This window comes from Pungitius pungitius, chromosome 3 (genome assembly GCF_949316345.1).
Source record: "Pungitius pungitius chromosome 3, fPunPun2.1, whole genome shotgun sequence".
NCBI classification, from domain to species: Eukaryota; Metazoa; Chordata; class Actinopteri; order Perciformes; family Gasterosteidae; genus Pungitius; species Pungitius pungitius.
This window is the reverse complement of record NC_084902.1, coordinates 2642452-2662921: the sequence shown is the minus strand read 5'-3', so window position 1 is coordinate 2662921 and position 20470 is coordinate 2642452. Positions and strand designations below refer to the sequence as shown.

Below are 20470 nucleotides of genomic sequence, written 5' to 3'. Positions count from 1 at the left end.
TCTTATTATGACATATTGTGAAAAACACGTTTATATATAAAATATATCTGAATTTGTATTAACCAACAGGAATTTACGTAATCAAAATGCTATCGCTAGCATGCTAACTAATAAAATAGCTACTATCTGGTAACTATGTTAACATACTTTTTTTATCCTGTTTGTGTTAAGCAGGTAAGCTGCTAATGTTTACTCTGTTCACCGTCATAGCTTAGCATGCTAACGTGTGCTAATTAGCACTAAATAAAGGTACAATTATTCAGTGTCTTAAGATTTTGCAAACAATTTTAGTTTTTTTGCAGTAACTTATCAACAAGGCCCATCCTTCGCATTACACAAAACAAATGTATTCAAATTAATGTGACACAACAAAACGGTATTAACGCTAGTTGAGACATATTTGGAACAACAATGTAGCCATCAAACCGGCTTAATGCTAAACTACAACGAAGCGCATTGTCCAACGTTGAAGTATTGTGGATGTTTTTTCATGTATGTGTTAAGACTCGGGTAACATGCTTGTCTATTAATAGCTAATTGTTTCTGTAGTTAATCGAGTCTCAGAAGAGATGCTTTTTTTTTTTTTTTAGCTCAACCCCACTGAAAGAGATGCTAAAGTAATTATTTCCCAGAAAAGTCCAGCTGAATTACCAAAGATCACAGAAGTCAATTCAGAAATGTATTTCAAAGTCATTATTTAATAAGACAATGTACAAAAATATTAGCGCTGATACAGCAGGCTTAGCATTGTGGGAAGTGAGAAAAAATGAACAATAATGTAAATGTATGGGATGTAATAGTTTGGAAAAAAATATTCTTCTGCAAGTTACGTAAACACAGATCAAAATTTCAAATGTCACTAAAAATCTAAGAATCAAATGCCATAATTCAGACATTTTTGAATTAAGTATTGAATTAAGAGACAAGACAGTGGTCAGTTGTGGCACATTGTCGCCCTGTTTTTTACCTCCAAGGCCTTGGCCACTCGGTTACTTTCTTTCCGCTTAAGACTACATAGATTGCACTGGTCCTTTTTCTGCAGTGGGAGGGACGAAGCATGGTGAGCTCTGTGATGACCACCAGTGCAAAGCGTAAACGCAAGGGGCTCTGGGACACGCATCCAGACCGGGGGGGGGGGGGAAGTGGAGGGGAATCTGTGGCTCAGTGGGGTCTTTTTGTTGTTGTTGTTTGTTTTTTTACAGGATCTGCCGGGATCTTCCGTAGCTCATGCCCTCCTGAGAGGCTCCCTTGTTTGACCCCATCTGTAGACCGATCACGTTTTTCCCCGCCTTCAGCTGGTCGTCGCTGAAGTCCCGCTTGTTCTCCTGGGATTTCCTGCAACACATTGGAAACGTCGCTGAACAACGGACCATAAAAACTGCAGCGGTGCCTTTATTCTAATTCGGAGGTCGACAGAGCGGCCGACGACTTCGTGTCTCGTGGACTCACTTGAAGAACCAGTTGGGGTCTCCTTTGTACGTGCCTTCGTCCTTAGTGAAGGCCAAGCTTCCCAGAGCTGACAGAGTCCTCTGCACCGCCGCCAGGTCCTTAGCTGTCCACACACACATACACACACACATTATACATTATCAACACTGTTCCATCCTTCCACTTGTGCATCATCATATCCAAAGGCCTTTTTTTTCCCCACAAAGTGCTACAAGCCGAAAAAACTTGAAGTAAACAGGCGATGAGGACCACCGAAAAGCTTCCCTCACCTTCCCAAAGGTCCACGGTCTGGAACATGTCGGTCTTGGTGACGCCGTACTTCTCCGAAGCGTTGAGGAACTGGGAGATCTGCTCCATCTGTTTGAAGGCTGCGGTGGAGCTCTGGATCTTCTTCACTGGTTTCTCTCCGGTGAACAGACTGTTGATCAGTTCGCTGAGGACCTGGAGATTAACACAAATATCGTTTGATGTCGTCGCTCATCAAACTTCAATCTTAGATGTTTTGCCATTATATGAAATGCTTTGTTTTCCTTTATTCATTTTGACTGAGGAAAAACATTTAAAAAACGGGTTAGTTCCATGCAGCCATTTAAAAATAGATTGCTTAATTTACTTTTCTGTCTGGATTTGGACTAAATTTGGCCTTAAAACAGTGGATCTAGAAGCAAAAAGTGTAAAAGGATTTAAAGAAATTCTCGTGTTGGTAATTCGTATCCTCTGCATCGTCTCTTAGTCTCTGTGAAACTGAAGATGTATTTTGACACCAGTGATTTATTTAAAAAAAAAAATAATATCTAGACTCACACATCCGTCTTTCAGCCAGGCCTGGAAGCCCAATTTGCCCGCGTCCGGCTTTCCCACACCGGCGCCACACTGGCGGCTGATCCACTCCACCAGGATCAGCTCCAGCTCCGGGTCGTACTTGCTGTCGATCTTGTCCTGAACGTGCCGGCTCATACCGAAGGCGGGACCTTTGTTAGCCATGCCGACTCCCTGGGAGAGAGTCAAAGAGAGTCACCAAAAAAAGAAGAAAAAAAAGAAACACAACCTCTGGGAAAAAGAGCTTTAGTAAACGTGACGATCCGTGGTCGGGAAATCATCCGTCCGCCATCTTGGGAATAGAAAACAGAACGTACACATGTGGACTTACTGTTTCCTTGTCCCTTTTGGTTCCACAATTGTTTTTTAAGGCCAATATGAACAGAGGATATTAACACTGCGCCAACATGCATCGCTGTAGAAAGAATCGACACACTCAGGGACTCCTTACACAGACCACACTGTACATCAGATGCAACGCATGCAAGTCAAAAGCGTGCATATAAGCGTATGCGCAGCGCTTTGAACCCCTTTTCCCAGAAGAGTGGCGTTTTGACAGCGTTGGTGTCTCCTGTTTGCACGTCCGCTCAGCCTCATCTGGACCCGCGTCCCAGAGGGGAAAAAGTGGCGTGCAACGGGAGCTCTACATCAGCATTTGCATATTTGCATATCACAAAACACACACTTCCCCCCCTGGTGTCAGCACATGTATCATTCCTTTTTTTTTGTCTTATGCCTTTGGGCCGACAGCCAAGTGCAAAAAAAAAAGATAAGAAACCCATTTCAAAGTGCTGTCTGCACCATCCAACCTGTGTTGCCATCTCGATGTCAGGTCGGTTCAACTTCCTGTCCCTGGGGAGGTTCAAAGTTCAAGGGTTAAAGGTTAAAACCCAGGAGGTGAGTGGAGGAGGCTCATCTCTGGAATTGGATGGGCCACAATCAAATCTAATCATTTAGTGTGTATTTAGTGTCACATGAGTTTTACCAGTCGGTGGTGATGCTCCTTCACCGTAACAAGGGTCAAGACTGAGGTCGTTTTATGTTTCAGGTTCATTTGTCTCATAATACTAAAAAGCTGACATGCACTTTCTTTATTAGATTTCCCTTTTCTTCCTTCCTTCGTTGCTCCCTCACCTCCTTCCTTCCTTTTTCCTCTCCATACTATTCTTCAACAGATCTTCAACAGGCCACGTGAAGTAATTACAACGGTTTCTGAAATAAGAGGCCTGACAGCCAACTTGAAATAAAGAAAATATTAAGCCATGGTTTAACTGCACTACAGGTTGAATCCTTGTTGACCTGAAATGGTCAACTTTATCATTTTATTTTGTACCGCCCTGTTTGGCAATGTTGTTTTTTAGTCAAATAAAACATAACAGCATAAAGCAAGCCAATCCACTTTTAAATGTTGATAAGAGCATTTAAATGAAAATGAAAAATTAGAAAAAAAAGACATTTCGAATTTGCGATTAATTGTGATTAATTTGGGGTTAACTATGACATAAATGTGATTAATCGTGATCAAATATTTTAATCGTTTGACAGCACTAGTTTAATCACATGAACACGAAAACGACTCTACTTCTCTCTCGATAGGTTCCCTCAGTAACCTTTGTAAACATTAGTTTTCGGTCTCAATCTCTAGTCTCAAGTGTGCAACACGAGGCTGATTTAGTACATCAGGGTTCATTTAGAGCCGAACCGAAGCAGAGTATTATTTAGGGAGAGGCTGGCTTGTGAGTGACGTTCATAAGAGCTTTTGGGGCGACTGCTGCAGCTGGAAATGATACAATCAGAGTCTCCATTTTTTAAGCAGGATTTAATGGCGGAGAGGTATTTCTGGCCTTGGGGTAATGCTAAACAAAGTACTTGGTCCCACCACCGCGAGGAGATCCACTGCATGTCAACGGGTTCCTGCCCAGAAGCCTCCGACAGAGTTTTTACCACCGACCCAGAGTAATATTCTCTGACCACACGAAACCAAACACACATACACTCGCTGGGCAACGCGCTCACTTACACGCAACCGCAAGTTTCCCAACAGGAAAATGATGTTATCTTCATATGACTCACACACACACACACACACGCTTGTTATTCCCACCGACGTTCGTCGTTACGCAATCATTACCACCAAGCAGTGTTTTTCCATTGGCCTCTACTTCTTCGCCTCATATGTGGACCGCAATTTTAAATCACACATACTCGACTCATGGCAGGGAAAGAAATAGACGTTGAGTAAACCACATGAACTCACTGGCTTCTGATGTCTTGTTGAGAGACCAGCATCACATTTTAAGAGGTCAAGTCAGTGCGTCAGGGCCTGGTCTCTATTTGTGGTATTCATGGGTATCGAGGGACCGTTTGTTATCCTTGGGACTGGGCCCAGACTCAATAACTCAGAACTATCTGCCAAACGAGCTCCTGTGCTGTCTGCCTGTTTCTCCTTAATATTTAAAGCAGCGCTCACAACATCGCACAATGAATCAGACCCAGCTGGTTTAAACTCTCTCTATAAAACGTTAAGTAAGTGAAGGATGCCGCATAGACCTTTTCATATCTTTGATACCGCTGTTTCTGCAATTATTCCTTCTTTAAGTTATCTAAGTACTACTGGAATTGATAGTACAAAAGTTACTGCAGCAACAACTACTACTACTACAATACAATCAATATATCAATGTAGCAAATCAGTCCATCCAACTTTACTACTTCTGCTACTATTCATACTTTTTAGTGCTGTAGGTTAGAATATATAAAATGAATAAACTTGATTTTACAAATAAAATAAATAAAAGTGGTAGTAAGTTATCGTGCATTAAAGAACCTCGGCTGCTGAATAAGAAATGGATTTCATAATTAAAATAAAAATCAACAACAATTGGCTACTACTGTGTGTAGTTTGAATGTAAGTGAGGATTCAAGGTGTTCTTGTATAAAAATACAATAACTTTTTCTGACCAATATCCCAATTGCCATCATTAATTAATTCCTAAGATTCAAAAATAAAAAGTGAGACGACTGCCACACAAAAAGGGAAGAAAAGTCCTTCAGTGCTGTTTCCCAAAACCATGACTTCATCCCCCTCGCGTCTCTCCCCATTGTGTCGCGCTCTGTTTCCCCGTCACCATGGCGAGGCAGGAAACGGGAGGACACGCCTGCCTGGCCTTAACTAGCTAACCCGACCACATAACCATCTGGCCCCCTACAGGCCGCCCCGGGGCTGGGGGGGGGGGACCTGTTCACCGTCGCCGCGGCGATTTGCGTCCCGCGGAGCTTGTGGTTCCTCTTTCCCTCTTTCTCTGGTGCCTCTCTGGTTTGGAACCTGCGGCTTCGCCCCGAGACGTGCCAGACTCTGACGAGCGCCGAAAGCTGCCGAGGCCCTTCCCGAAAGTTCTGCTCCTTCTTCTGAGGAGCTCAATGCCTGTGCCACAAAAGTATCGCTTGGGCTCCTGTTCTGTCTTGTCTGTGTTGAGATTGTGTCTCGTGGTTGTTGCTTAGAAGCTAAACTGGGTTTTTCACTGGGTGTTTTTTTGCCGTCTTCAACAGCAGGCTCTCGATACACAACGATTTATAAAGAAAACCCGTTTTATTTTGTTGCTGGTGCCTCCACCCAGAGCTGCAGACTTCTTCACCTTGTTTTCACAACCCAACCTCCATGCCCGGCCCGTTTTTTTTTTTCTTCACCTCGCCGACTCCTCCCCATCCTTTCACTTGACCTGTCTGGCCCTCTGCTCTGCTCCGTTGATAAATGGCTTCCATTTGTGTGTCGCAGTTTTCAGGGCCCGGACGCTGTTGTGCGTCTGCGTGTCGGTGCCGGCTGGGAAGTCGTGCTTCGACAGGCGCCGGTGTTCCAGAGGTGGAATATTTGCTTGTTTGCAAATGAGAGCGTTGATACTGATACGGCGCGGCGCCAGGCGTCACCTTTGTGCCGTAACCCTGGCCTCACTTCACTCGGACAATATGTCAACCCTTGAATGACATCTTAATCGGGTCACTGTGAACAATTGTGGGACTCACTAGTCAGCTGGTGTTCAACCAGGGCTCCAGACAGCAGTTTTTTAACAAGTGATTGTTATAAAACTGTGAATAAGACTCACAAGAAACTATTTATCACAGACATGGAGACACACACACAGAGGATTTAATACAGTAAATACTCTATATATCATGAGAAATGACGTAGGTATGTATGTGCTTATCCTATTTAGGTCTAGTTGCTTACAGACCTCTCCTTGGACCTTTGCATGATTAAATCGCTCTTATTTTGAAATAACTCCAATTTCTAAATTCAAAACGAATTAAAATAAAGATTATAGGAACCATAGATGGTCTCAAAACTCCGAACTGAGCCATTTCCTACCAAAAAAGTCCCAAATGTCGATCAGGAGCCTTTCATTTGGGAACGCAAAAAAGTAAAAGCATACTCACTGTGGAGGGAAAGGTGAGTTCTCTGCTGGCTAGGAGTGCGGCGTGCAGGGTGCAGTGCGGATGCTCGACCGGGTGTTTGTATGTATGCGCCGCAGGGACCTCCCTCTCAAAAGTGCCCGGCTTAAAAGGAGCCGACGAGGGGGGAGATGACTTCACTAGTCCACAAAGAGAGGGAGCGAGGGAGGAGGGGAGTGTCGAGGACAAATAGGAGGGACGAAGAGAAAGGGGAGAGGGAAGAAAGAAAGAAAAAAAAAAAAAAAAGGAAACTTCATCCATAAAAGGGCACGGCCCCTTCAGCAGCTCCCTTAACGCTCAACGTCTGCTTTGGGAGTCCTGGCCTTATTTGGGTAGAGCCGCTCCGTGCAGGAGCCCGGGACAGCAGCCAGGCGGCGTTGGTTTTGGTCGAGGCAGGAATTCTCCAAATACCTTTCGCCCCATCCCTGCTCGTCGGGGAGAGAGAGGGGAGAGGATGGAGGTGGAGATGGTGAGTCAAAGGAAGAGAGAGAGAGAGAGCGATGGGATGGAGGGAAGGTGTTGTGCATTGGGGAGGGGGAGGAGGAGGGAGTGACAGAGTCACCATCATTCAGCCAGATAACTCCATGTAAGTCCTGGCTCGTCAGCAGTGGCACCCAGAGTGTGTGTGTGTGAGTGTGTGTGTGTGTGTGTGTGTGTGTTAACCACGGCGCTGTCATTCATCACGTTTCCATCGCTTCTTCGTTTCCGATGCGTCACTGGCTTCACTCCCGCAGCGGAAGGCCGGCAGTCGAGATGGATCGCAGTCGAGATGGATCGCAGTCGAGATGTCGAACCCATGTGTGGGTCGTGCGGCACAAACAACACAGGCACCGCATGGTCGGGCCTTCTGCAGTGGTCCACATCTGTCTCGTATCAACGGTGTCATTCCTTCGTGGTATTAAGAAAAGCAGCCTGGCCGATGGCACCAAACACTTGTTTGTTTTTAATCTCTGTGATTGGCTCATTCTTTAGTGGTCATCTCATCCCATCAGCTGCAACCCGGAAACCAAGCCAGATGTTTGTTTGTGCGCAAACAGTCTGCAACTGCAGTCGACTGAGAAGATTTGTGTACAGCTTTGACTAATTCGCAACAGCCAAAAACTGTGTTTTGAACTAAACGTGATGCCACACAGATCCTGTTCCGTTTTAACATCCGTTTGAGTCAGAAAGTTCTAGTAGTGTACTGCGCCAGATCGAGGCTTAGGCTTGTATCTGAAGTATCAAAACGAGCAGTTATGGTGAAACTACTGCTTCACAATTTCAGCTAAATGTAATGTAAAATTAGGAATTATCTTGCTAATTCATGATCAAAATCGAATTTCATATTGTACAGATTCACCCCTCAAGATGAATTGAAATCTCTTAAATACCGTTCTTCCACGTTGTTTTTATTATCAATAACAAATGCATCAATTGTATAATAAGAGACTTTGTGTATTATACAGGTGAAACTAGTGAATCTCACATAATTTTAAAAAGTGTATGTTTTAATTACAGGTAGTTGCTGTTATTTGGATACAGTAAAGATACCGTAGATGTCGGACAGTATTTTACAGTCAGTTTGCTCAGTCTCTCTGCTCTCCTGGGAGTTTAAAGGATAGAAAACCAAGGATGATTACATCTTACATCAAATACATTTTTAATATAGTAGTAGGCTATAGTATTTTTGCTGTGCCATTAACCCCCAAAATCCACCTGGCTGCTAATCCAACCCTCCCTAATCTGGAGCTCATATTTAACACAGGACATTTTTATTATAATTATTGCTTTGAAGTAGCAACACGTCCTTCCTTCCTGATCCCTCTGCTGGCTCCCGACAGCACGAAGCTGCTCCTACGTCATGTATTTATTCAACTGGAGGAATTCACTGCCCGTCTGTGGTGTGTATTCATTTTGTCGTGAGCTTCCATTAAAGGAACTTGTTTAGAGAGTTGTACTCGTGGGCCAAAATTCTAGCGGCGTAATGACACGCCTGTTATTAAATCAACGTAACAGGCTACCTATTTCCATTAATGGTCTATGTGTATGTCAATGTGTGACAGTGGCAAGCCCGAGTGCACAACAGATTCATAAATAAAAAGCACATCGCCTGTCAAATGAACTTTTATTATCTCCAAATCAAAAGCATGTCCCATTGTGGTAGTCAATTGGCACAAATGCATCCAAATCTTCCGTTTTTTACTCTACTCAAAGAAGTGTGCACCGCGTTGTACATCAAACGCCCGCGTACTTTATATTTCATGTTCATGACCTGGACTCTGAAGGTTTAATACATGTAGTCACCAGTGTCGGGGTACAGCATGTAACCGGTGAAGATATTGAACGGCTGTTGTGTGCAGAGCTTCCTGCCGGACATCAGCTCGACGTAGACCTGGTCGCCTCTCTGAAGCTTCAGCACCACCACCTGAGAGAAGAGACAGAGGACACGCCAGCTTTATTGCTTCCTGCATTGTACTTCTCTTTTCTTTCTTTTTTTTTTTGGACCACTGCTCAAATCGCCTCCATTCGCTCTTGTTAAGCAGTTTTTTTTTTTCGTGTGTTTTACGTGATTGGCGTTGTCTTCAAAGTCTTCTCGGTTGTTCTCCCACACGCTGGCCTCCACCACGGCGTTCCTCATCAGCTGGACCTACGTCGGACGCGACAAGACACACGATGAGGAGCCGGCTGGGGTCGCCGTGCGAGCGAAAGCCGCAGAATGTGGTCGGGAATTTTTTTTGGGGGGTTTGCGGGTTGGGTTTACTTTATAGTAGAGGCTCTCATTCTCCAATACGCACGAGTGGACCGTAAAGGAGAAGACATAAACGCCAGCACAAGGAGCAGTGAAGACACCTGGAGAGGGAGGAGTTAGGCTTCATTAAATGCTAAAGCTCACTAAGCAAACCTGTGTGTGTGTGTGTGTTTCCTACCCAGCGAAGGGTTGTATCCGTTGGCATCGTTAAGAGTGACATTGGAGTAGGGGATCGGCACGTTGGTGCTGAAAGGACCGAAGCATTGGGAACCCCCTGGATTCATGTTGGCTTCGAAGGCAATCCTGCTGTAATCTAAGAGGGAGAGAGAGAGAGAGAGAGAGAGAGAGAGAGAGAGAGAGAGAGAGACATTTATTGCACTGGGCACAAGAAGGCCCCCCCAAAAAGATGTGTGTGTGTGTGTCACCTTCACCTGTGAGCTTTTGCACCTTTTTTCCCAGCGACATGACGTCACGCATCAAGTCTTTAATCCTGAGGAAGGAATCCTCCTCCAGCTGGAACATTGCGTCGGCTGCACAGCAGCAGCCGGGCTGTTTGTGGAAGGCGCAGTCGCAGTCCCACTTGGCGCAGGGCAGAGACCCCTGCCACGCCGCTGGGCCGGTGGGCGAAAAAAGAAGGGGTGAGACGCGAGAGACACACGTCCGGACGGCGAGGAACGTACGCAACGGATGGATCTCTGCGGGGGGGGCGAGAGGTCGTCGGCTTACCTGCGGCCTCCGTCAGGAGCTCGATGCCGGCGGACTGCAGCTGGCCGCGACCGCAGAGAAACTGCGACCCCAACAGGAGCAGGAGGGGTAGTACAGCCATCTGGGAGAGAAGTGAGTCGGGTCGATGTGCACCACAAACACGGGGAGGCAAATTGGACTTGAAAACGTTTAAATGTTCTGTTCAGGAAATGTGACCCTGAGAACTAGTGGTTTCAGAAACTTGTGATGACCCTTTTCACACTTCGCCCGCCTGTTTTGGTGTCCAAGTGTGCAAATAATAAAGAGCAGCCACGACTGAAGATCTGCAGGACCGTCCTCACGTGGACATAATGTTCATTTAACCAAGCCTTTCATTTCAAGAGGAATTGCCCTGGATTTAATCTGCATGCATAGTCAATGCTTGGTAGCTGCTGGTAAATCGGCTCTGAATTAGTCCAAAATAAGGGCCAACGTTAGCTAGCTGTCCAGCTTTAAGCAACTCAAACATCTGGAACCTCCTGGTCATGATCTCTTCACACAAGCTCTCATGATTACATAGAATGAGCATTGTTAAAAAGAATAATCCAAGAAGTGACAGGAAGTTAAGATAACACAACTGACTTAAATGAACAACTCATTAAATTCACCACATCACAACAGTTAAGGATTTGGTTTAACGATGAATGAATTCCGTATAATATAAAAGATAAACTTACTGTTTGTTCTTCCTCTCTCTACCCGGTCTGATCCACTGCGTGAAGTTCTTGTGAGTTCTGAGCAGGGGGTGGTTTTAGTTTCACATTGATGCGCATTGATGGGATCGTCCCCCTTTAGGGGGTAGAAAGGACGCCTCCTCACAGGTAGGCACACACACACACACACACACACACACAGAGAGGGGTCACAGCCAAACACTACCCCTCCAGCACATAGAGGGGTCACGTGACAAAAGGATTCGATCTAGTTGCACCTTGTTTACTTGGAGGATGGTGGTGGCCCGTTTTAGAACAGAAGTGTCTGATTGCCATCGTTCCGGAGGCCTCCCAGGTGTTGATCTGGAGGGCTTTGTTGTCGCCTCGTAAAGGACCGCCGGCCACGATGACAAAAGAAGGAGGTGGGGAAGGTGTTGTCAGTTCATTGATCGAGGAGAACAAAATACGGCGTCACCCAGTTCTCACGGCGAGATGGAAGGAGCAGCGATACCATCTCGTCCCCGTATCTACGGCGCTACTCTCGCCACAAAAGAAAAGTGTTCAGCGCAGGGTGGATTTCTGTGGCCTCATGAGGGTGTTATCAATCCCCCCCCCTCCCCTGAGGAGGAGAGAAGGAGGAGGTACGCGGAGAAAGAGTATGTATTACCCGTGTTAATTAATACTTTGAGGTGAGGTCATGTTGACATGTTGGGGGAGTTTGCTCCGTTAGCTCAGTTACCGTTAGCATTGAGCCCGGCGGAAGAGGTCGAGGTCGAGTTTGATCGTTGTTTGGTTTGGCGTGGGGTGTCGGGGGAATAAAATGTTTTCAGTGAGGTCTTGACGAATTAAGGTGATGGGAACCACTAACCAGAGCAAACATTCAAAATGTTCCTCAGGCCACATTTGAATGGTTTATTTGAGAAGCCTTTTTGAGTCCCTCAAAGCAAACCTCTGTTGTGGCCTTCTCTGCTACAAATAACGGCGTGAATAAAACAGTATGTCGTCTTTACACATCAACGTGTCAGCTGGATGCGCAAGTCTTCCAGCTGTCAATCATCTCTACGTGTTGCGTGTGACCTCAATGTGCACCGTCATCCGTTACTGTCGCTGTTCTTCCGCTAACAGACAACAGGGACATTTGCATCTTTTGCATCTTTGGTCCTTGTGCCTGACAGACATTTTTCCAGGAACTCTCACTTCCTCATTGTTTGGACCTACAGATTTTCAAAACTCAATGTGGGAGTTATGCATGAGGAGAGGAGACAATGGTGTGAGGAGGTATGTTAGCTTAGCCGCGCGGCTAACGGGACCGCCAGTGCACACTGTGCTGTTGTTGTTGTGTTGCTCTTAAAGGTTTTGTTAAGCATTGTTGCAGCACAGTTTGGGCAACAAACCAGAAACCGTTTGGAAAAACAATACACGTGAAACCACGTGGTGTCGAACATGTGTAACTCCTGTTAATCATGACTTTTGTTGGGCCCCTCCCCCTCCCCTCCAACAAGTTTAGGCTTATACGTGGACTTGACTAATTGACTTGAATTGGCGTTATTTTCACGATGAGCAACAAAAAGGGTAAATGTGTGTTTCTGCAACCAAACCGATAAATTGCACCATCTGTATTATCATGTAATTATGAACAAATGTATTCCTTGTATTATTTGTCAGTCCATTCTGGTAACAAACAAAAACATGCCTGAAATAATCTTATTTTGCTTAATTAAAACTTAAAGTAAAATAATTAGTTATCATATATTTTGGCTATGTATGTTTTTTGTCTCATACTCAAGCGTTAAACATTGCAATCTAACTACATGTTGGCCTACATTTCTAAATGGAGTGTTTTTAATGGATCATCCACCTGTGCTACAGAATTATTTTGAAATCACCTTGTGTTGTTCTGGAAGCAAATAAGTTTCACAGGGTCACTGAAACTGAGTAATTGTACCTTATTTAATAGAACATTTAAATGTTTTGTCAGTTCCATTAAATAAAACATGGTCTGTCATGAATAGACGGCACATGAATTGTGCTATTCCAGTCATTTCATTTTGTCACTATCTTCACATAAATAAGTCATCTCCAGATAAAAAAAAAGAACCAACTAGAACACCATCTGCTTTGTTTAAGGTTTTTTATTATTTCCTCGTGGTCGTACGGGCACTGAAACCACCGCCGCGCGCGCCCCTCGCCACTCATTCGGTGGGATAAAGCAGGAAGGCGCTGAACGTGTTGAAGTGGCCCACGTCGCCGCAGAGGGAGCACCCGACGGGCAGGCTGACGGCCACCTTGTCCCCGGCGTTCAGGTGCAGGGCCAGCACCGTGGAGGCGCTGTCCTCCTGGTCCTGCGCGTTCCTCTCCCGGGCCCCGGCCACCGCGCGCCCGTTGACCAGCAGGTCGGCGCAGGCGGCCAGCGGGACCCCGGGCGCGCCGGCGTCCCCGAACACGGTGAGGGCCAGGCTGTAGACGCCCGACTGCGCCGCGGTGAAGACGCCGGTGCCCGGGTCGTAGCCGCCGCCCAGGTTGATGAAGACGTGCTGGTAGGTGACGAGCTTCTCGGAGGTGAAGGGGCCGAAGCAGAAGAAGTAAGGTTGATCGGTCAGCGCGACGGAGAAGGCGCCGCGGCTGGCTGGAGATGGAGACAAGAGAGAGAGAGAGAGAGAGAGAAGATGAGAACGTGGGACAAGAGAAAAAGATGCTCTCGTTGCATCCTTTTGGCGCACGTGCGCCTGCTTTGTGTAAGTCACCTTCGATCTTCTCCACGCTGCGCTTCGCTTGCGCGTAATCCTTCTCCAACGCGTTCAACGTCGCGTTGAAGTACGTTGACATTCTGTTCACCTCTCTCAGCATCAAGCAGCATCCACAGGAACCGCGGTCCGTGATACACCCTGAACACAACACACACACACACACACACACACACACACACATCAACACACGAGATGAGAGGAAATGCACACACACACACACACACACACTGAATGTTCCAGCTCCTCACCACTGCCTGGTAGGTCTGCGGGCGGTGTGACCCCAGGGTCGACCCAGCCGTATGGAAGGGCCCCATGCAGCAAACAGATCATCACAACAGCTGGAGGGGTGGGTGGGGGGTGGGGGGGGGGGACAAAGGCAACATCCATCAATCAATGAAGCTTGCATCGCTGTATATCTGAGCTCTCTCTTCACTGTAAGGTACGAAGTCTCACCTCTCATGTTGACGGCCTCAGATGAATGGAGGGGTGTGAGGAAGCAACATGGGTATATATTTTTTCTCCTTCAGAGTCCCTCCCTTGTCGAGTTTTTGTGTCATTCCCTCCGTCGCTCCTCCTCATTTTATTGTTTTTTTTCCTCCTCATTTCTTAACAGAAGACAAACAGGGCGCAGGTGCCTTGGCCTCCTTCAATGCCCCCCCCCCCCCCCCCCCACCCCCCGGCTTGAGGGAGCGGTGTGCATACAGCACCTGAGTGATACTTCTCACTTCATTCATCTCATGTGGTGCTCATCACTTTATCGACTTTTATTTATTTAACCACCTCCGTTGTCTATAGCTTCACTTTTCTGTAATTCTAATACTAACGCAGTTAATAATCTGTGGGCACCAGGTCATAGTGATTTTAGAAACTGCTGTTATATTATATACTGATGTGTTATAGGTCACATCTCATTTCTCGCTTTCAAAAAAGGCCACAATATGTTTCAGGTAAACAATGTGTATTTAGTATTTCTTGCTGGTATTTGATCTGTGTGGATGATCCAAACTGTGACCTCAGGTCTTTAATAGTGTAGAATAGTAGAATAGTATAGTATTTAACAGTTTCATAATGTGGTTTAACATGCTTACATGTTACACCTCTAATGTGAGCTTGGCTTTTATATCATCATATACGACTCAGAATGCAAAATACTTGGTTTAAAGGTCTGCTTTATTTCACATTCAGAATCATTTCCATCCACTTCCATCGCATCATTTCAGCGCCGTAAGAAATCAACAACTGTCACAATTAAACAGGGAAACATTGACGCTGATGCTGAGGCCTCGCGGGGCCACAGGTCAGTGTGACCCCCCCCCCTCCTGGACCCGCCGGGGCCCGCTCAGCACGGGTACAGCAGGAAGCCCGTGAAGGTGTTGAGGTGGCTCGAGTCGTCGCACACGACGAACCCCTTGGGCAGGACGACCGCCACTCTGTCCCCGGCCTTCAGCTTCACCGACACCACCAGGGTGGCGCTGTCCTCGCGGTCCCGGCTCTCCCTCTCGCGCAGCGCGCTCGCCGCCAGGCCGTTGACCGCCAGGTACGCTCCGGTCCCCAGGGCGCCGTAGGCAGAGTAGACGGTGGCGGCCAGGCTGTAGACGCCGGAGCGGGGGACGGTGAAGCCGCCGGTGGCGGCGCTGTAGCCGGCGCCCAGGTTGAGGAAGACGTGGCGGTAGGGGACGGGTCGGTCGTCGGGGAACGGGCCGAAGCAGCCGCCGCCGCCGTCGGCTCTGTCCAGGGCGACGGAGAAGGCGCTACGGCTGGCTGCGAGAAAAAAAAAAAAAAAAAAAAACCTAAAGGTTTGTTTCTTTTGAGATTATTTTCTCGTTTTCTAACCACGTCTCACCTCTCATGTCGTTGAGGGCCATCTTGGAATTGGTCAGATTCTTGCTCATTTCTTCCACGGTCTTGTTGAAGAGCCACTCCATCCTCTGCAACTTCTTCTGCATCAGACAGCAGCCACACGAGGTGGGGTCCGGAAGACACTCTGAACACACACACACACACACACACACACATGAATATGGCAGCACATCCAGATTCACTGAGCATTAATTGACCCGAAAGGGAACGAACTTGTCACCAATGGGTTGGACTTGTCGGGTGTCGGAGGCCCCGTTGTCCCAGCTGAACACATTCTGACAAAAGGCTCCATGCAGCAGACCCAACAACACAACAGCTGGCGGGGAAGAGCAAATACAAACAAACCAGTAAAAAAAACAGGCTGCAAACATTTGCATTTCTCCAGCATTAAGCCCGCTCTGAATTACTTCTGATTCTTCGTTATAAACTTCAATTAAAGAACATCCATTAAACAGGTTGCGTAATACTTCTTCCCCCAAAAGCTGCTTGAATGGCTGTTTAATTCGGTATATTTTCAATCTTAACTTCCATTATTTTCAACCACTTTATCTCACCAAAGCAGGCTGAAAGGCTCTGTGACTAATCACCACCCGGAGGCGTGATGTTTCTACTCCGTATCACGCCGCTGCAGTTGGTCTCACCTCGCATGTCGATGCTGGTAAAGGAAGACGGCCTCTGAAGGATGGAAGGTGGGTCGACTGACGGTGATGTCGAAGTCGGGAGTACATATATATTTCTCGGATAGCTCCTCCCCTGTAACCTTACTTTTTATTTCCTCCTCTTGTGCCATCGCCCCTCCTTGTGTGTGTTTTTTTTGTTTTATTCATCCTGCCCGTCTGCCTTTATTTGTGTATAACTGGAGATGTAATCCTTCGTCACTAGAGGCTCGCATTCCCGCAGGGCTTTGTTGTTGATGCCGCCCAGGTATCAACTATCACCTGATATGAGGCCTGCACTGTGTGTGGAGAACAGTTTATTGATTCTTAGCGCTGTTGCACAGATTCACGTTTTGGTATACATTACATTTTCATCCTTTAAATAGATGTTGCTGCCACTGATTGGTGGAACCACCTGGTCCTTTCCTAGCTGAACTTTCTTATCCTTCTATTATATGAACAATCCCTAAAGTCATGTTGGAAAAATAAATCTTATTGTTCAGAAGATTGTGGGGAAATTATTTATTTTCCCCTCAGTCATATGGTTGAAATGTGTGTTTCTTCCCTTATAATCACTATCTTTGCCCTTTAACTCCAATTTGTGTGTGTCAGGACTTTTGACTGGGACTGTGAATCCACTATTAATATATACATCTATATAAATATTCACTTCGAAATATTTAGAAAATGTACATTGGATCAACTGAAGCAGGTGTAAAAAGAACAACATTGAACCTCAGACACAGAAGGATGTGGAGAACATATTTACGCCCATAATAAAAGTTTCACATATTTCCAAACCAGCAGGTTTTATTAATCGAAATATATATATATATATATATATATATATATATTAATCAATAATTTGTTTTTCCATGTGCAACTTAATCCAGTTGGCAAACTGTCACTGTAGAACCTACTCCTGTCCAGAACCTAAACCCTGCCAACAGTGGGCCGGTGAAGTGGCTCTGGTGCTGGTGGATGAGGTCCGCTTGGTTGTGGGCGACGCGGTAAAAAGCCAGAACCCCCGCGTGCTGGTCCAGATAGACGCCGACCCGCCGGGCCTTCGGCGAGCCCAGCAGTTTCTCCTGGCCGCCGTGCCAGAAGGAGAAGCCGGTCCCGGACCAGTACAGGCTCCAGGACTGAGCATTGTGGCCCAGGCGGCTGCCGTCGTCAGAACCCTTGCGTTCCATCTCCTTGTAGGCCAGGCCGATGGTGATCTGCAGGGTGGAGAGGGAACCCCGTCAGGAAAGGGAGGGTGGTGCTAACAATGCTAGCGTGGGGATTTTTGTTTGTCGGCATCAAAAGTCTGAATTGTTCATTAAATCTGTATTTACATTTGTTAAATTGAGTCCAGCTTTCTTCATACGGATTTTTTCCCCATCTGTGGTTCAGCTTTTAGTCAATTAAAAATTTTAGCCATAAGAACTTTCCAACCTAAAAAACCCTCAGCTGCTAGATGCCAATTTTTGACTTAAGGTTTACGTAAAACTCTAATGCATCCACCTTCTTTCCTGTCCACTCCACCTCCCAGTAGTAAGGGCTTCCTGCCAGAGCCTCCTTGCAGAGAACCTGCCTCCAGAAGGTGAAGCGCGCCGGGTGCTCCGGCAGGTTCAGGTTCTCCGCTCGCATCGTGGCCTTGCGCCCGCCGTCCGTCAGCTGCACGTGCCGGAACACCGTGTCGCCGTCCATGGTGGGTTCGAAGCGGACTGTGAGGGGGAGGAGGAGTTTTAGAGAAGAATCTGTCCCTCAGAGAGAGAAAAAAAGGGCTTAGAAACAGTGTTTTTTGTTCCGTTTCAAACTCACACTTCAGCATTTCTTCCCTCGTCATCGGCTCCGGTGGGACACGTTCCACTGTTGTTGAAGTACAGGGTTATCAAACATCAAACTTCTCTTTGGTATTATTCAATAAGGTTTTCGGATGTAGACGTATTTACGTTGAGGTTGTCGAGGAGGGACGGGTGGAGGCGGCGCTGAAGGGGCGCGTTCACAGAGGTGGAGGGAAAAGAAATGAGCATTCAAACCCAATTAGATCTCAACTGCATGAAATACCGCCTTTCTAATTCCGATCTTGAAGGTACGCAAGACGTTTCTTGGAACCCCTCGTGCTCTCGACAAATAAAAGGCTTTTAGGTCCATTTGTTTTTTACGAGGCGCAGACGTACACTCTGAGAGGTTCCTCAAGGGAGGCCGCGAAGGCAGCGAAGGCGGGAGGTCGCTCGTCGTCTCGCACTCTACAGGACAGACGGGTCGAGTTGGTACGAGCGCTTCACGAGAGTCACGAACAGTCAAAGCGGGGAGGATTTTCGAGGTTGCCGTACCTGTTTTAGGTGTGGTGGCCTGACCGCTGTCGTTAGCAGCTGCTGGACCACTGGAATGCACTACCAAGACAAGGAAAGTTTAGACACGCCGAAAGGGGGAGGGGGGGGGGGAACGAGGGAAGTGGAGACCATCACTGACCTAATGTGGCGATCTTAGCCAGGCTGGTTTTGCACAGGTCCTCCATCGACTCTTGCAGTTCTTTCATGGCCGAGCGGACGGAGGCCACCACCGCTTCCTCCCGGCTCAGTACGGACTCTCCCGGGGGACCCGCCTGACCCGGCGGCTCCATGACCAGGAAGTTCTTGAAAGTGAACGACACAAAAAAAATGGGTCAGTAATATTTTTTTTCCCCCAATCCCGCGAAATTCAAATGAAGCCCTTTGCGCCTCGGCCCGCTACCTTCAAGAAGCAGACGTCGTCCTGCGTGTCGGCCAGCCGGCTCAGCTCCTCGCCCTTCCAGCGCAGCGTCGCCACCTCCTGCTGCAGCCCGTGGACCTGGCCCTCCACCAGGCTGCCCAGGGCCGCCTCGTGGTTGCCGAGGGCCTCGCCGACCCCGACGCCGGTCCGGGTCACGCTCTCGACGAGCTCCGTGAACACGTCCGTGCTCTCTCGCTTCAGGGCCTGCAGCAGGGCCTGCCAGTGCAGAGAGGATGGGGGACGCATGTCAATGTGTGCGTGTGTGTGTCTGTATTCAGCAAGGAGTTGCGACGTAGCACAACGAGGTGTGTGTCCAGGGCCGAACCGCCGCTCACCTTGTGTTGGCGGGCGGCATGCGGGAGCTCCACAAGCCTCTTAGAGGCCGCCTGGATTTTCTTCTGTTGGTCCGCCTGCATCTGAGAAAGCTCTTTCTAGACACACACACACATGTCCATAGCTTAGTATAGAGATACACCAAAGAAAACCCGCACCCACACATGAAGGAAGAGGGAGAGCACGTCCAAATAGGAATGTGCAGTAAAAACATATTTCACAAGATCTTCGAGTTCAGCTACATTTTGTAAATGTTGCACAACACAGTCTTTGTTTTATTCATCCACATCACCTTTTACCCACCAAGACAAAACACGAGGAAGGGGAAGTGAACCTGCTTAAAGCACAGATAGTGTCCCCCATGCCCCGTCCATCGCGTACCTGTCTCTCCTCCCTCTCCTCTTGGGATTTGCGCACGCGGTGTCCCTCGTGTCCGTGCTGGCAGCACACCTCGCACACGCGCTCCATGTCCTCGCAGCAAAACAGGTCCAGGGGTCGGCCGTGTTGAGGGCAGGCCCCGGGGTCCTCCGTGGGGAGCGGAGGGTACACGCCGCCCCGTTGCGCCTCTCTTGCCGGCAGGACCTCCAGGTAGATGGGCGGCGTGGACGGTGGCGCAGAGGAGACGGGGGCGGAGGACTTCTGCTTGAGGCCCTTGGTTCTCAGTTGGTCTATGCACTCGGCGAGCACCGTGCTCTTGGCCAGGGAGGGTCGAGGGTTGAAGACCTGCCTGCACTGGGGGCAGCTGCACTGACCCTTTCCGTCTCTCTTGTCCCAGTGGCTCTGGATACAAGCCAAGCAGTACGAATGACCACAGGGCAGCGTCACCGGGTCCTTCAGGGTGTCCAGGCACACCGAGCAGACAAAGGTCTCCTCTTCTGACCAGGCGGAGGCCATGTTGGGGAGCTGGATTTTTTTTTTTTAGAGGCCAGACCTGTGTGAAATGGACAACCGGAAAGGTTCTTGGTTCGCGGCGGTTAGAGATCTTCTGTTCAGTCAAAGGAAATACGGAAATGCCAGCTCACGTGAAACTCACGCTGCTCATAAACCGAGCTCGGGGTGGGGCTGGTAAAACAGGTCGGGTGAGGAGTCTGTGCATTCCCAGAATGCCAAACGCCAAATAATGGGCCCCAACAAGCTCTAATGACCACTTTAAGTCAGTGTGAGAATTAACTTTTGACCAACAATGGAATCATGCAATGTTATAGAGGAGCCATCCCGGTGCTTATGTAGATCCGGTTAACGTGGAGTGGAACGCGGACAGACCTGCGTAACACCCGAATGGTTCACGCAAATGTG

The 20470-nt window shown here is 47.7% G+C and overlaps 5 protein-coding genes across 6 annotated transcripts; all 5 read right to left on the bottom strand.

Annotated features, from left to right (window-relative positions):
* Positions 1 to 678: 678 nt before the first annotated feature.
* tagln (transgelin) lies at positions 679 to 6861 on the bottom strand. Of its 2 annotated transcripts, XM_037471059.2 has the most exons (6): positions 6700 to 6835; positions 3078 to 3120; positions 2254 to 2442; positions 1719 to 1890; positions 1450 to 1552; positions 679 to 1335 (listed from the first exon to the last, which is right to left on the bottom strand). In XM_037471059.2, exons 2-6 carry the CDS (start codon positions 3087 to 3089, stop codon positions 1197 to 1199), a joined length of 615 nt encoding a protein of 204 aa, XP_037326956.1. In that variant the 5' UTR covers positions 3090 to 3120; positions 6700 to 6835; the 3' UTR covers positions 679 to 1196. The 2 variants fall into 2 exon arrangements, with proteins under 2 accessions (XP_037326956.1, XP_037326966.1); XM_037471069.2 differs by lacking the exon at positions 3078 to 3120 and having other exon boundaries at positions 6700 to 6861.
* Positions 6862 to 8799: 1938 nt separating this feature from the next.
* Positions 8800 to 11002, bottom strand: cbln18 (cerebellin 18). The gene is made up of 7 exons (XM_037466514.2): positions 10864 to 11002; positions 10169 to 10268; positions 9874 to 10053; positions 9621 to 9755; positions 9455 to 9543; positions 9260 to 9340; positions 8800 to 9118 (listed from the first exon to the last, which is right to left on the bottom strand). The coding sequence occupies exons 2-7, from the start codon at positions 10266 to 10268 to the stop codon at positions 8981 to 8983; spliced, it is 723 nt and encodes a 240-aa protein (XP_037322411.2). The 5' UTR covers positions 10864 to 11002; the 3' UTR covers positions 8800 to 8980.
* Positions 11003 to 12985: 1983 nt separating this feature from the next.
* Positions 12986 to 13920, bottom strand: LOC119216113 (complement C1q-like protein 2). The gene is made up of 3 exons (XM_037468572.2): positions 13835 to 13920; positions 13584 to 13724; positions 12986 to 13465 (listed from the first exon to the last, which is right to left on the bottom strand). The coding sequence occupies exons 1-3, from the start codon at positions 13914 to 13916 to the stop codon at positions 13032 to 13034; spliced, it is 657 nt and encodes a 218-aa protein (XP_037324469.2). The 5' UTR covers positions 13917 to 13920; the 3' UTR covers positions 12986 to 13031.
* A 1005-nt stretch (positions 13921 to 14925) lies between these two features.
* Positions 14926 to 16133, bottom strand: LOC119195329 (uncharacterized). Its single transcript, XM_037450206.2, has 4 exons — positions 16088 to 16133; positions 15667 to 15762; positions 15430 to 15570; positions 14926 to 15347 (listed from the first exon to the last, which is right to left on the bottom strand). Exons 1-4 carry the CDS (start codon positions 16092 to 16094, stop codon positions 14926 to 14928), a joined length of 666 nt encoding a protein of 221 aa, XP_037306103.2. The 5' UTR covers positions 16095 to 16133.
* An 840-nt stretch (positions 16134 to 16973) lies between these two features.
* On the bottom strand, positions 16974 to 20332 carry ftr86 (finTRIM family, member 86). Its single transcript, XM_037480134.2, has 10 exons — positions 19556 to 20332; positions 19177 to 19272; positions 18824 to 19057; positions 18563 to 18725; positions 18424 to 18483; positions 18268 to 18336; positions 18040 to 18075; positions 17909 to 17956; positions 17609 to 17811; positions 16974 to 17322 (listed from the first exon to the last, which is right to left on the bottom strand). The coding sequence occupies exons 1-10, from the start codon at positions 20066 to 20068 to the stop codon at positions 16987 to 16989; spliced, it is 1758 nt and encodes a 585-aa protein (XP_037336031.2). The 5' UTR covers positions 20069 to 20332; the 3' UTR covers positions 16974 to 16986.
* Positions 20333 to 20470: the final 138 nt, after the last annotated feature.

Excerpts from the sequence above, each read along its gene's own strand:
- tagln (XM_037471059.2), bottom strand. Across the intron at positions 1,891-2,253 it reads CCTGGCTGAAAGACGGATGT|GTCCTCAGCGAACTGATCAA; the intron begins GTGAGTCTAGAT and ends GTTAATCTCCAG. Across the intron at positions 1,336-1,449 it reads GACCCCAACTGGTTCTTCAA|GAAATCCCAGGAGAACAAGC; the intron begins GTGAGTCCACGA and ends AATGTGTTGCAG.
- cbln18 (XM_037466514.2), bottom strand. The coding sequence starts at position 10,268 with ATGGCTGTACTACCCCTCCTGCTCCTGTTGGGGTCGCAGTTTCTCTGC. Across the intron at positions 9,756-9,873 it reads AAAGGTGCAAAAGCTCACAG|ATTACAGCAGGATTGCCTTC; the intron begins GTGAAGGTGACA and ends TCTCCCTCTTAG. Across the intron at positions 9,341-9,454 it reads ATGAGAGCCTCTACTATAAA|GTCCAGCTGATGAGGAACGC; the intron begins GTAAACCCAACC and ends CGTCCGACGTAG.
- LOC119216113 (XM_037468572.2), bottom strand. The coding sequence starts at position 13,916 with ATGATCTGTTTGCTGCATGGGGCCCTTCCATACGGCTGGGTCGACCCT. Across the intron at positions 13,725-13,834 it reads CGCAGACCTACCAGGCAGTG|GGTGTATCACGGACCGCGGT; the intron begins GTGAGGAGCTGG and ends TGTTGTGTTCAG. Across the intron at positions 13,466-13,583 it reads CAGCGTGGAGAAGATCGAAG|CCAGCCGCGGCGCCTTCTCC; the intron begins GTGACTTACACA and ends CTCCATCTCCAG.
- LOC119195329 (XM_037450206.2), bottom strand. Across the intron at positions 15,571-15,666 it reads CCGACAAGTCCAACCCATTG|AGTGTCTTCCGGACCCCACC; the intron begins GTGACAAGTTCG and ends GTGTGTGTTCAG. Across the intron at positions 15,348-15,429 it reads GGCCCTCAACGACATGAGAG|CCAGCCGTAGCGCCTTCTCC; the intron begins GTGAGACGTGGT and ends TTTTTCTCGCAG.
- ftr86 (XM_037480134.2), bottom strand. The coding sequence starts at position 20,068 with ATGGCCTCCGCCTGGTCAGAAGAGGAGACCTTTGTCTGCTCGGTGTGC. Across the intron at positions 18,076-18,267 it reads CTTGAGGAACCTCTCAGAGT|CGCCGCCTCCACCCGTCCCT; the intron begins GTACGTCTGCGC and ends GCGCCCCTTCAG. Across the intron at positions 17,957-18,039 it reads CCCTCCTCGACAACCTCAAC|TGGAACGTGTCCCACCGGAG; the intron begins GTAAATACGTCT and ends CTTCAACAACAG.